General features: G+C 52.9%; 2 protein-coding genes and 1 pseudogene across 3 annotated transcripts in view; 1 reads left to right on the top strand and 2 right to left on the bottom strand.

The window, feature by feature from the left end:
• Positions 1 to 2,160, top strand: part of CUL9 (cullin 9) — a 37,084-nt gene extending 34,924 nt beyond the window's left edge. For both annotated transcript variants that reach the window (XM_057698227.1, XM_057698226.1), the window contains exons 36-41: positions 38 to 112; positions 271 to 381; positions 482 to 599; positions 906 to 1,039; positions 1,680 to 1,753; positions 1,836 to 2,160. In XM_057698227.1, the coding sequence (XP_057554210.1) occupies positions 38 to 112; positions 271 to 381; positions 482 to 599; positions 906 to 1,039; positions 1,680 to 1,753; positions 1,836 to 2,025 (702 nt within the window). In that variant the 3' untranslated portion in view covers positions 2,026 to 2,160. The remainder of the gene's footprint in view (positions 1 to 37; positions 113 to 270; positions 382 to 481; positions 600 to 905; positions 1,040 to 1,679; positions 1,754 to 1,835) is intronic.
• DNPH1 (2'-deoxynucleoside 5'-phosphate N-hydrolase 1) lies at positions 2,124 to 5,270 on the bottom strand. The gene is made up of 4 exons (XM_057698228.1): positions 5,056 to 5,270; positions 3,278 to 3,346; positions 2,999 to 3,109; positions 2,124 to 2,857 (listed from the first exon to the last, which is right to left on the bottom strand). Exons 1-4 carry the CDS (start codon positions 5,234 to 5,236, stop codon positions 2,709 to 2,711), a joined length of 510 nt encoding a protein of 169 aa, XP_057554211.1. The 5' UTR covers positions 5,237 to 5,270; the 3' UTR covers positions 2,124 to 2,708.
• Positions 5,271 to 9,846: 4,576 nt separating this feature from the next.
• On the bottom strand, positions 9,847 to 10,454 carry LOC130831907 (39S ribosomal protein L11, mitochondrial-like; annotated as a pseudogene).
• Between the last annotated feature and the right edge of the window lie 2,665 nt (positions 10,455 to 13,119).

The raw sequence follows: 13,119 nt of genomic DNA, 5'->3' as shown, positions 1-13,119 counted from the left end.
CAAGCAACCAACAGCCCCCTTGACGTGTCTTTTCCAGGTAAGCAAAGCAGCTCGCCAGGAGAAGCGGTTCCAGGACTATAACGAGAGGTGTACCTTCCATCACCAGGCCCGGGTGAGCAGGGGGAGAGACGGCTGGGTCGGTGAGGTTAGAGGGCTGGACAGGGGCCAGAGGTCCCAGTGGGACAGATACTCTTCTGACTGGCGGGGGCGGGGCAGGGCGGGGAGGGAAGGTTGCTGCCTGTGCCGGCACTAACTGCCTTCCCCGCACAGGACTTTGCTGTGAACTTGCGGAACCGCGTGTCTGCCATCCACGAGGTGCCCCCACCCAGATCCTTCACCTTCCTCAGTGATGCCTGCCGGGGTCTCGAGCAGGCTCGAAAGGTTGTGGGGCCATGTGCCCAGGGGCCTGGTGGCTTTGGCAGAGGGGGCAGGTGGCGGGCGGGAGGCGGCCTCAACAGGAGCGGCGGCCTGGGCTCCGCAGGTGCTGGCCTACGCCTGCGTGTACAGCTTCTACAACCAGGACACGGAGCACATGGACGTGGTGGAGCAGCAGACCGAGGCCCTGGAGCTGCACACCAACGCCCTGCAGATCCTCCTGGGTGAGCCCCCTCCCCCGAGAGCCCACCCCCAACACACAGATGTGTGGGTGACCCAGCACCAGCTGCCCCCCTTCACGCTGTCTCCTCACGCTTCCTGTTCTTCATAGCCTTGTCGCCACTTTAAAGTTCCGGTCTGCAGGTAACAGCCACAGACCCTCACCCGACCTTGGCTCTGATTTCTACCTGTCCCCACCTCTGGCCTGTTAAGTCCCGGTAGATGTGGGTAGCACGTGCTAGGCGTCCAGGATGCATCTGTGGAAGGAAGGGAAGAAGGGAGGGAGCCCCCATGCCCTACTCCCTCTGCAGAGGAGACGCTGCTGCGCTGCAGAGACCTGGCCTCGTCACTGCGCCTCCTGCGGGCCGAGCACCTCAACACAGGCCTGGAGCTGCTGCGGCGGATCCAGGAGCGGCTGCTGGCCATCCTGCAGCACTCCAGCCAGGTAGGCCCCACCGCACCACCCTGGGGGATCCTGAAGGAGAGGCATCTAGGGCAGACGGATGCTAGGGGACCCAGCATGCATCCCAGCCTCCACGCCAGCCTGCCCCTTAGCCACCTGGCATCTCCTACAAAAGGAAGGCGTTAGCCCAGGTCAAGGGCGTTTGGCCAGGTGCTTGCTCCCCTGAATCACCTGGGGAACTTTTTCAGGAGATTCTCCCCAGATGTGGATTTAGAATCCTAGGAGTGGGGGCCAAGGGACTGGCATCCACCAGAGTAAGGGATCTGAGGTTCCTTCTGGCTCTAATACACTGATGTTGAGTCTAAACTAGGAATCCTGCCCTCAGGGAACCTATGGACTGGTAAGTGACTTGGGCAGAAAAGGCGTGAACGTACATGGTAAGCAGGGTTGGTGCCTCAGCGCTGTATCCTGGGTCCCTGGAGGCCACCTGAGTCACATTACAGAGGCAGTGGCTTGTGGAGTGTGGTGCTGAGGAGGGAGAAGGGGTGGGGGTGGGGGGGCATTCCTGGCAGGGGCCAGGCCCCTCTTGGCCCTCAGAGGACCCTGGGTGCAGGAAGGCTGGGCACAGAGGCCCAGTGTCCTCTACCCTCCTGCTCCCCACATCCTCCCGTCTCCTCGCCAGGATTTCCGGGTCGGTCTCCAGAGTCCGTCCTCAGAGGCCCGGGAAGCAAAAGGACCCAATGTGCCCGGCGCTCAGTGAGTGGGGGGCGGGGGAGGCGCCACGGAGGTGGGGGGAGGCGCCGGGCCTCCTCTGGGGCTGAGCCTGGTGCTCTTCCAGGCCCCAGGGCACCTCAGGGCTGGAGGAGGAGGAGGAGGACGACGACGAGGACGATGTGCCCGAGTGGCAGCAGGACGCGTTTGAAGAGGAGCTGGACAATGACAGCTTCTCCTACGATGAGGAGTCTGAGAACCTGGACCGAGAGGCTTTCTTCTTTGGCGAGGAGGAAGACGACGAGGCCTACGACTGAGCGGCAGGACACAAGGAGCGCTGGAGCCGCCAGAGTCCTGGGGCCACGGGGGTCAGGAGTGCACCCATCCCCCCATCGAGGGGGAGGCAGTTCTCCGTGTCTGCAGCACCTTCTTCGGTGCACTGAATAAACTCTTTTTCATATACTTCTCTGGAAGCAGACCAGACAGCTTCCTCAAAGGGCTAAACGCCCCCCTCCTCCCGCACGCACAACCCTCCTTCTCCTTTACGGTTTTCTTCAGGCGACCAGACTTCCATCCTCAGAAAATGCCCACGGCAGACCTGTGTGACTTACACTGATAAAGGGAAATGAAGGTCCATGTGGCACAAGGTCATGTACAGGCCAGCCCACTTGCCTCAGACCTAGCCTAGCATCACAGACAGAGAGGAATGGCCACTCCCCACAACCTGCTTCCTCCAAACTGCTGAATGTTCCTGGCGGGAGCTTGAGGGAGTTAGGAAGTAGCCTGCTTTGGAGGCCTGTGGACCTTTAAAGGGTCTCTACATCTTGAAGTGAAGTGGGGTGTTAAGAGGATATTATGGAAGACCTTCCACCACGCCCAGTCTCACGCAAACATAAAGTTAGAATTGTAAACATACCACGAACCTAGTACTGAGGCTAAGAGGCAAGAACGGTACTAGAGCGAGTCTGGGGTCAGGAGAATTTAATAAACTGGGGTTAAGTCAGGTGGTTGGGTCAGGGGAGGCAGCCACCTGCTCGGGAGGACCCGCCTCAAAGTACCGGTCCAACACAGCCTCCACACCTGCCTCCTCGTAGTCCCACACCTGGAACCGCGAGCCGTCGGCCGCTCCCCGGATCATAGCTGAGAGCACTGGGAAGGAGGAGGGAGGCGAAAGTGGCTCCCTCCCAATCTATCCCTCTCCCCTTCCTTTCTGTGCTCAGAGCCCCCCAGGGAAGGAGCAGAGAGCTGGGCGGGAGGCAGAGGTGGCCACCCAGGCCTGGGGGTGCTCACCTCGGCCGGACTGCGGGCGGAACAGGCACAGGATGGGTTTTTGGAGGGCCACGGCCCGGCCCAGCTCGTAGCCTACACCCAGAGAGGGCTGGGTCACTTCTGCCACAACCACTGGGAAGAAGGGAGACCAAGGCTCATTCTCAGGCTTGGGAGACATGACAGAGTCTGGCTGTGGTGCAGAGGGAGCTTTAGAAAGTCCCTTCTAGATGAGGAGGCCAGCCGTGTCCAGGGGATCTAGGACCCCAGGGGAGTTTGCAGGCAGGAGGGAGGGCCACTCACCGTCTGCCTGCTGCAGCCAGGCCAGGTCCCGCTCGTGGATGAGTCTGTCGCCCCCAGCAGCCTCTTCCCCTGTGGTTGAGGTAAAGCTGATCAAGGGCCTGCCCTGGTCCTCAGTTCCTCTCCTCTGCCCTTGACACCCCCCAGGCCCACCTGGCTCAGGGAATCGGGGAGACAGGAGACGACCTCCAAGGGCCCACCCAACACTAGGATTCCATGAAAAGCAGTGAGGAAATGGAACAGCCTGAAAGAAAAATTCACTCCTGTACAAGGGGATGTGTAATAATGGCCAGAAAAGTGACACAAGATGAAGGGAAGGAGGAACTGACTCACTGTGGGTCAGTGATGAGGGGCAGAGAGGAGAAGGAATCACATCCCAGGTGGAGGAAAGGCAGGCAGGACCAAGAGGCTGGCCCATGCAGGGCAACTAGGTGCTCAAGCTTTGGTGGGTATGAGAGCCACCTGAGAACTACAAGGACCCAGGTGTCAGTAAGCCCAGGCCACTCCCTGAGCCCTCCAGGTGGTTCTCACATGCAGGTAAGCTGGAGAACCTCGGCCCGGTGCAAAGTGTAACCAGTAGGAGGCGGTGGCAAGCAGGGCAGAAGAGGCGCTGGGGTCACCGGGCAAGGATCCCGGCTTTCCAGCTTGATTAAATGTCATCCACCAGCAGCATGAGGGTCACAGCCCCCAACATCAGAGCAGGATCACAGCAGTGCTTGTTAAAAATGGATTCCAAGGCTTTATCCCAGAATCTGCATTTTGAACAAACTCCCTAAAATGACTGTTGAGCACGCTAGTGAAGTTGTAGGACCACCAGGCAGAGGGGCACAGACCCTGAAACCAATGAACCTTAAGCCTCAGGGTCCCGGGCTGGCGTGGGCCCTTCCCAATGCCCTAACAATTTTGATCTGTGATATCTCTTTAAAGAGGTCACCCAGAATTGCACTGGGCCCCGCAGATCCTGGATGTACCCCTGGGTGGGAAAAGGGAGAAACACAAAGTTTTCTGATAAGTTGAAAAGTTCTGGCACAATTTCCAAAGTAGAAAGCCAGATTCCAGGCCAACCCTGCCGCAGAAGCAGAACACACTAGTAACAGCCTGATCAGAGAGTTTGAGAGAGAGGGTGGTGGCGGGAACTGGGGGCTGTTGGCTCTGAGGAAGGGCTGACACCTTGAGGAAAAGGGGGTGGTGGGGAGTAGCAGGAGAGAAAGCTTTGTCCTAGGTGGGAGAGAAGATGCCAGCGGGTGAGGCATCCCGCTGAAGCAGCCAGGCCCGCTCCCCTTCTGCCCCTCCCTACAAATGCCTCTGGAAAGAGGCCAAGAAGTTCTCCAAGAAGGACCCAAAGGTCAAAATAGTAACTGAGGACTTCCCTGGTGGCGCAGTGGTTAAGAATCCGCCTGCCAGGGCAGGGGACCCGGTTGGATCGCTGGTCCAGGAAGATGCCACGTGCCGCGCGGAGCAACACAGCCAGAGCTGCGCAACAAGGGAAGCCTCACGCTGCTGGCAACTAGAGAAAGCCTGCGCGCAGCAACGGAGACCCAACGCAGCCAATAAATTAATTAATTAATGTTAAAAAAAAGTGAACGCGGTGAGTAGGCTCACAGCTCGGACGCAACGCGTCGGCGCGCGGGCCGCCTTTCCTTCTCAGGCAGGGCGCCGCCCCCGCCCGCGCCCCCCCCCCGCCGCCCGCGGCCCCCCCCCGGACCCCGCGCCCCCCCCGCCGCCCGCGCCCCCCTCCCTGCCGCCCGCGGCCCCCCCTCCGCCGCCGCTCGCGCCCTCACCGCGCTCGTCCAGCGCAACTGCCGCCACGTGCTCGGTGAGCACCACCCCGAAGCGCCGCAGCCGCGACACGATCCGGCCGTACAGCTCCTGGTCCTGGCGTCCGCCGCGGATGCTCCCGCAGAAGTACAGGGCTCGGCGGCCGGACTCCCCGCGCTGCAGCGTTCCTACCGCCACCGCCATACCCGCGGCCGCGCGCCCGCCCGGGGGAGAGAGCCCTCCCCGGCACGTGGCCCCGCCCCGCCCCGGCACGTGACCCGGCCCCGCCCCGCCCTCGCGCGGGCCCCGCGTCCCGAGGGTCCACAGCTGCGAAACGGAGGCGGCCGCGGTACCCACGTGTGGCGACTCCTACACTTTAACTCGTCCAGGCAGAAGGCGGGATTCTCCCCCCCCTCACCCTCTGCTCCTGGAAGCCCTCAGACCTCCCCATCTCTGCGAATGGCACCTCCAGCCTCCCGGTTCCTCGGGCCCCAAACCTGGAGTCATTCTTGACTTCTTTCTTGACTCTTTCTTTCCCTTTCTTTCTTTCTCTTTCTTTCTTCTTCCTCTCTCTCTCTGCCTTTCGCCTTGCGGCATGTGGGATCTTAGTTCCCCGACCAGGAATCAAACCCCAGCCCGCTGCAGTGGAATTCAGAAGTCGTAACCACTGGAGGCCAGGGAGGTCCCTTGACTCTTCTTTTTTGATCAAACCCTACATCCAGTCTATCGGCAGCTCCTATCCGCTCTCCCTTCCGAATGCAGACTGCGACTCCCACCTCTTGGGGAGCCGACCTTGTGCCCAGTAAAGCCTCTCTGCAGACGCTGGGTTGTGGTGAAGGAAGAGGGCAGCGATCCCTGCAGGACGCCAAGCAAGGAGTTCAGGACAGGAGTGTTCAAAAAACCCAGACTCCGCAGTGGGGTTCAGGAGCGCACTGTTAAAGGCCGGGTGAGGGACTGGCGTCCCAGGGTAGGCGATGAGCTCGCGCAACAGCTCTCTGACTGGCTGGCGGCGAGGGTAACACTGCGGGGCCCCGGGGGTTAACGCTGTCGTCCCTCAGGTGCCCCTCGGTCTGCGCTGCACACGCTCATGGTGGGCAGGTAGTTAATGCCTCCCATTTGGTGGCAGCTTGAGCATAAATGTGCAGATACTATTACCCAGCTACTTCAGAGAGCAGCTAAAGCAGAGGATATGGGAGAGGGGTCTGTCCCGGGAAGACCCCATAAGGTCCCGCTTGGTGACAACACCCCCTGCCCCCTCCTCCAAGCCTCCACCACCGCTCTCAGCAGCCTCCTCACCGTCGTCCCACTTGCCTGCTACACAGTCTGGTCCCCAGCAGGGGGACCCTGTGAACACATGAGTTAGGTCATAACCCTCCTCAGCCAAACCCTCCAATGGCTCTCACCTCATTTGGGGTAAAACCCAAACCACCACTGCCATCCTCCCCCCACCCCCAGGGGCCCAGCAGCCCCACGGGATCTGGTGACCCTCTTATCTCTCTCACCCCAGCTCCATTACCCTCACCGACTGTTCTGCAGCCACGCTGCCTTCCTGACTCTTCCTTAAGCAAGCTGGACGTGCTCTTGCCTCACATCCTCTGCATTTGCTGTTCTCTGGAGCCCTTGCCTCCCAGAGAGCTCCCTGGTCACTCCCTCACCTCCTCCAAGTCTGTTCAGGTCACCTTCCTTGACCACCCTTTTCAGTAGGGCAGCCACCCATCCCCATCCCCCTCCTCTGCCTGGTCTTTTCTCCTCCCATGACCATAAGATTGATTAATTTTGTTGTATCTTTCTACACTCAGTAGAATGTAAGTCCCCAGGAAGGCAGGCATTTTTCTCTGTTTTGTTTACTGCTGTATCCCCAGCTCCTAGGAATGTGCCTGGCACGAAGGAAACATTTATCAAATATTTGTTGAATGCATGAGTGGATTAAATGAGCAGCTGCATTGGCTAGCACTTTGTAATCTGCTAAGCCCTAGATTCAGCTGATAGAAGCAGGGTCTGCAGGGAGCTGGGCAAACACACCATGCCTCACTGGTGATAACAATTATTTCCCTCTCATTTTAAAATGAAAATTATATACATACAGGACAAAAACGTTAAATGGAATGAGAGAATAAGCAGTGAAAAGGGAGTCCTGAGACCCCAAGTCCATTCCCCAGAGGAGTCCATCATTGGTGGTTTCTTCTGAATTCCTTCTGATTAAGTAGAGAATACCAAAGCATGGGGTAACAGAGCAGACCCAATAACCATTTTTTAAAATGCAAAGACAGGGACTTCGTAGGTGGCGCAGTGGTAAAGAATCTACCTGCCAATGCAGGGGACACGGGTTCGAGCCCTGCCCTGGGAAGATTCCACATGCCACGGAGCAACTAAGCCCGTGCGCCACAACTATTGAGCCTGTGCTCTAGAGCCCGTGAGCCACAACTACTGAGCCCATGTGCCGCAACTATTGAAGCCCACATGCCTAGGGCCCGTGCTCCACAACAAGAGAAGCGACTACAATGAGAAGCCCGTGCACCACAATGAAGAGTAGCCCCCGCTCGCAGCAACTAGAGAAAGCCCGTGTGCAGCAACGAAGACCCAACACAGCCAATAAATTAATTAATTAAAAAAAATAAAATAAAATGCAAAGACACAAAGAGAAGGCAAAGACATCTGAGGCTATCTCTGTCCTCTGATGGGCCCAGCTCCAAAAATACAGCAACCATGGGGCAAATGTGTGTGCACACTTGTACACTAGTGTGCCGGGCACCTTATCGCACAGTCACACGTGTATCCTCAGGAGGCTGGCCTAAGGTGCCAGAGGCCTTGAGGGGCACCCTCCTTCACCCTCCTTACCCTCAGTTATGCCATCCTCTGGTTCTTGTCACAGGTGAGGAACACACGTGTACGTATACACGTAAAGACTCTTGTGGCTGCCTCTGTGTCTTCAAAAAAATAAGCCAGCCTCCATCTCCTTAGGGCCCACACGTGTGATGAACCTGACATCCCCTTTCCAATTCAGGCTGTAGGAGAAAGAGGAGCAGGGATATTTTGTCTGTTTTTTTCAAATGGGAAATAAGGCCCCACAGTTGGTTCTATGTCCACAGTTGAGTTGGGTGAATATTCAGAGCCAGCCATGGCTGCCGCTCAGTTCCTGGGCTCAAAGCAGAGAGGCCTAAGTTGGAGGGACGGGGCACTAAATGATGGGATGGGGGAGCAAGGGTGGTGGGCAGGTCAGTGTATCCAACTTATATACCAGTAGAGGGAACAGCAGAAGACTACCTATTGCATGGCTGCATTTAAATGAAATGTCCAGAAAGGGCATATTTAGAGATACAGAAAGCAGACCAGTGGAGGGCTGGGGTGGGAGTGGGAATTGGCTGCAGGGTAGGGCCAGAGGAAACCTTTTGGGGTGATGGAAACATTCTAGAACTGGACCGTAGTGGTGACTGTACAACTCTACAAATTTACAATGTTATTAAATTGTACACTTACAATTGGCAAATTTTACTGATGTGTAAGTTATTCCTGATAAAGCTGTTTTTAAAAAGGCAAAAATAAAATACTGAAAATAGTAAGCAGTATCAATATGATTCAACAATTATCAATTTATGACCAATTTATGGTCTTGTTTCACCTATATGCGTATTCAGCTTCCTCACTGCCCTATTGTGATGCTAATAGGCTACCGTCAATACTCTGTCTCCATTCCCTCTGATAATATGTTTTCAAGTATTTATTTATGTTAACATTTAAAAATCTGTATGTCTTGACAGCTACCTTTTTTTTTTTAAAGCTCTTTATTGGAATGTAATTGCTTTACACTCTTGTGCCAGTTTTTGAGATACACCAAAGTGAATCAGCTGTATTTATAAATATATCCCCATATCCCCTCCCTCACACAACTCCCTCCCACCCTCCCTATCCTGGCCCTCTAAGTCATCACCCATCATCGAGTTGATCTCCCTATGTTATGCAGCAACTTCCCACTAGCTATCTGTTTTACATTTGGTAGTGTATATATGTCAATGCTACTCTCTCACTTCATTCTATCTTCCCCTTCGCACCCTCCTCCAACCCCGTGTCCTCAAGTCCGTTCTCTACCTCTGCATCTTTATTCTTGCCCTGTCACTGGCTTCATCAGTACCATTTTTTTAGATTCCATATATATGAGTTAGCATACGGTATTTGTTTTTCTCTTTCTGGCTTACTTTGCTCTGTATGACAGGCTCTAGGTCCATCCACCTCATTACAAGTAACTCAATTTCATTCCTTTTTACAGCTGAGTAATATTCCATTGTATATATGTGCCACATCTTCTTCATCCACTCAACTACTGATGGGCATTTAGGCTGCTTAGGAGGCACTTCTGATGGAAGCAGAAACAACACCTGCTACCTCTGTACACCCAAGCGCAGCATCCATGCCCCACCCACCCTGCCCATTCTCTAACCCCTGGAAAGGGGGAAAACACAGGATTTTCTCCTACCTCTGCCAATGCAGATCCTGGGCAAGTCGCTCTGCTTGGATGAGCCTCAGATCACACATCTGAGAAAAGGCATGAAGACTCTCACTTCCTAGGGGAGCTTATGTCTGTCCACTGTGGCTACAGTCAGTCCCTTTTCCAGGGGTCCCAAGGCAGAAACTGACAGTGGGTGATAAAAGATGTTTATTCACACTTGATCCTTTGATATAACCATACGTGTAAAAATACATAATTTAAAGTCAGAAAAATATAATCAGAGTGGTGTGACCCCCCTTCCTGCCCAAATATAATCAGAGTGGTGTGACCCCCCTTCCTGCCCTTTGGCCCAGCCTTCCCAACGGGCCCCCTTCAAAATCCTGGTGGGTGGGAACAGGGGTCACTTCTTGGCAGCTTCTGCCTGGGCTGCCAAATCTGCCTCTTTCTGAGCAGCCAGGAACAGGGCTCGCTCCTTCTGGAAAGCTGCCAGCTCTTCTGAACTGAGGTCCTTCACCACACGAATGCCCAGGGAACGGGCAGAGCCAATGATGGAGCCGACAACAGAGGACAGGGGCACGTCCTGCAGGGTGAAGGCCTCATCCTGAGCTTTGACGCAGGTGATCTCATACACATGCTTCAGTGTCACCAGGCCTGCCACCTCTTTCCCTGCGTTCCGGGCCCCCTTCTCAATCCCAGCAGCTGCCTTCAGGAAGTAGGAGACAGTGGGTTGGCCAATTTTGATTTCAAATGTCCTGTCAGGCTTCACAAAAATCTTGGTAGGCAGAGGAATGCCTTCTTTGATGTCTTTGGCTTCTCATTGAACTCCTTACAGAACTGGTTGATGGAAACGCCTCGCTGACCCAGGACGGGGCCTAGTGGGGGCCCCAGCATGGCCTGGCCTGCCCACACGGTGGCCCGGATCACGCCGCCAACCTCAGACTTCCTGAGGGTCCGCGTGGCCCGGCCTAGCTTCGACATGATGCCGAGTTCCCAGCCTTAGTTCATCCTTGACAGCTACTTAATGGGAAGATAAGATTTCTTTCTTTTTTAAAATAAATTTATTTATTTATTTATTGGCTGTGTTGGGTCTTCGTTGCTGCACACAGGTTTTCTCTAGTTGCGGTGAGAGGGGGCTACTCTTCGTTGCGGTACGTGGGTTCTTCATTGCTTTGGCTTCTCTTGTTGCAGACCACAGGCTCTAGGCACGCGGGGTTCAGTAGTCGCGGCAAACAGGCTCAGTAGTTGTGGCTCATGGGCTCTAGAGCAGAGGCTCAGTAGTTGTGGTGCATGGGCTTAGTAGCTTTGCTGCATGTGGGATCTTCCTGGAGCAGGGATGGAACCCATGTCCCCTGCATTGGCAGGTGGATTCTTAACTACTGCACCATCTAGGAAGTCCAAGATTTCTCTCTACTGTGTGATAGTGTGATACTTTAGGCACTAAAGCAGAGCTGGTTTTTCTTTTCTAGTTTCATGTTGGCTTATTTTAACACCGGGGTCCCCAAGCCCCAGGATCTAATGCCTGATGATCTGAGGTAGAGCTGATGTAATAATAATAGAAATAAAGTGCATAACAAATGTAGTGCACTTGAATCATCCCAAAACCATCCCCCACCCCCGGTCCTTGGAAAAATTGTCTTCCACGAAATCGGTCCCTGGTGCCGAAAAGGTTGGGGGCTACTGTTTCAACAGAAGGAAGTAGCGTTTATTGTAAGGTGTATGTAACCTATGTTAACTTCATGGTCTGAAGTGTTTAGCTATCAAGTGGATTCTTTAGTAGACCAACTCTTTTGTCACCGAAGCGTTCTGAAGTATATACTGTACCTTGATGGTTAAAAGAAAAATCTTCATTAAAAAAGTTTTCCTCTTCCGGGATCTAGTTTTTAAGACTTCCATCCCTTATAGTTATCCACTGCATGTGCCAGGCCTCTAGAAATTAGTATGTGAAACTGAACCAACTTGATGGGGGTCACCATCCATACGACAGGACTTGTTTTCCCAAGAAAAGTGTTGTTTACGGTCGCAAAATTAGAAGCTTCCCTAGGCATGTTGTAAAGCTATTTGAAAAGTAACTAGAGCAAATTTTGTGAATGGAAATGTAGTGCTCAAGTCACATTCTGTTTTAAACGTTGTAACAAATACAGATGAATTAAAAAGAAGTTACGTGGGAAAAAAAGCAAGTTCAAGATCATATTATTTCATTTGTAAATATTTTAATGTGTCTCTAAAAGATACTTTTTTCTTTAACAAATATAACTATAATACTATGATCAGAGCTGAAAAATTCAGTAAGATTTTCTTACTGTCATCAAATATTTCATCAGTGTTCAAATTCGAATTGTCTTACTAATTTAAAAAATGTTTGTTTACAAGACTTCCCTGGTGGTGCAGTGGTTAAGAATCATCTGCCAATGCAGGGGACTCGGGTTCAATCCCCAGGCCAGGAAGATTCCACATGCCGTGGAGCAACTAAGCCCATGTGCCACAACTACTGAAGCTTGTGCACCTAGAGCCTGTGCTCTGCAACAAGAGAAGCCACTGCAATGAGAAGCCTGCACGCCGCAACAAAGAGTAGCCCCCGCTCACTGCAACTAGAGAAAGCCCACGCACAGCAACGAAGATCCAATACAGCCAATAAATAAATAAATAATTTTTTTAAATGTTTACAATTTTTTGCTTAAAATCAGAAGCCACATCAAGTCTGCATATTGTGATTGGTTGACATGCCTTTTAAGTCAGTTTTAATCAACACGTTCCCCCTGCACATCTTCTCTCCTCCCTTCATTTGTCCTGCAAAGGTTCCTACAGTCTGGAGTTTGCTGATGATATTCCTGCAGTGCCATTTCAAGTGTTCCTCTGTGCTATAAATTGGAGTTGGATCTAGAGGCGTGATCAGATTCAAGTTCAATTTGGGGCAAGACTGCCTCACGGGTGCTTGTGTGTGCTCCCATTACGGGGCACAGAGTGTCTGGCTGTCTCTCTATTTTGATGTTAGCAACCATGGGTACTCAATGCCCAGACCCGTTCATTCAGTCATTCATTGGATATGCCAATAAAAATGTCTTCGTATTAAAATAAAACTCACCTGCAAAAAACCACCTTAAGACAAATGAAGTACAATAAAATATCCTTATAACCACCACTCATACATGTCAAGAAGTAGATCTTCAGCCATCCAGAAACTTCCATGTGCCCAGTTCCAGTCACGGCCTCCTCATTCCCTCCAAACGTAACTAAAAAAAAAGGACATAAACTTGCTTATGTTTCTTTATCACCCAAATGTGCATCCCTAGTCATATAGTTTAACCTTACTCATTTTTTATATGCCTTTTAAATCTCTTTTAATCTATAGCATTGGTGATACATTTTTTAAAGCCTGTGTTTTGTGAGAGACACTCAGTGGACACTAAAGGAGATGCAAAAAGGAGTTTGAGACTTGAGACTCTGTTTGGCTTGGGAAGCGCCAGCGTTAGCTCAAGAGGAGAAGTCAAATCAATATCATGCAGGGATGTGCGAAGACAGAGAGGTTCAAAGAAAGCAGAAATCAAACACAGGTAGGATCCCTTCAGGTTTATCCTCGCACTCCAGCTGTTAACACTAGGATCAAACATCACTTCCAGCCAAGGAGGTGTAGAAGGGACCAAAT

Source organism: Hippopotamus amphibius, chromosome 11 (genome assembly GCF_030028045.1).
Source record: "Hippopotamus amphibius kiboko isolate mHipAmp2 chromosome 11, mHipAmp2.hap2, whole genome shotgun sequence".
Taxonomy (NCBI): Eukaryota; Metazoa; Chordata; class Mammalia; order Artiodactyla; family Hippopotamidae; genus Hippopotamus; species Hippopotamus amphibius.
This window is presented reverse-complemented; position numbering and strand designations above follow the sequence as displayed.

Bases quoted from the DNA above. Each gene is read 5' to 3' on its own strand.
- DNPH1 (XM_057698228.1), bottom strand. From the start codon at position 5,236: ATGGCGGTGGCGGTAGGAACGCTGCAGCGCGGGGAGTCCGGCCGCCGA. The intron at 3,347-5,055 runs GTGAGGGCGCGA...CCTCAACCACAG, and splicing joins AGTTGCGCTGGACGAGCGCG to GGGAAGAGGCTGCTGGGGGC. The intron at 3,110-3,277 runs GTGAGTGGCCCT...CCTTCTTCCCAG, and splicing joins CTGGCTGCAGCAGGCAGACG to TGGTTGTGGCAGAAGTGACC.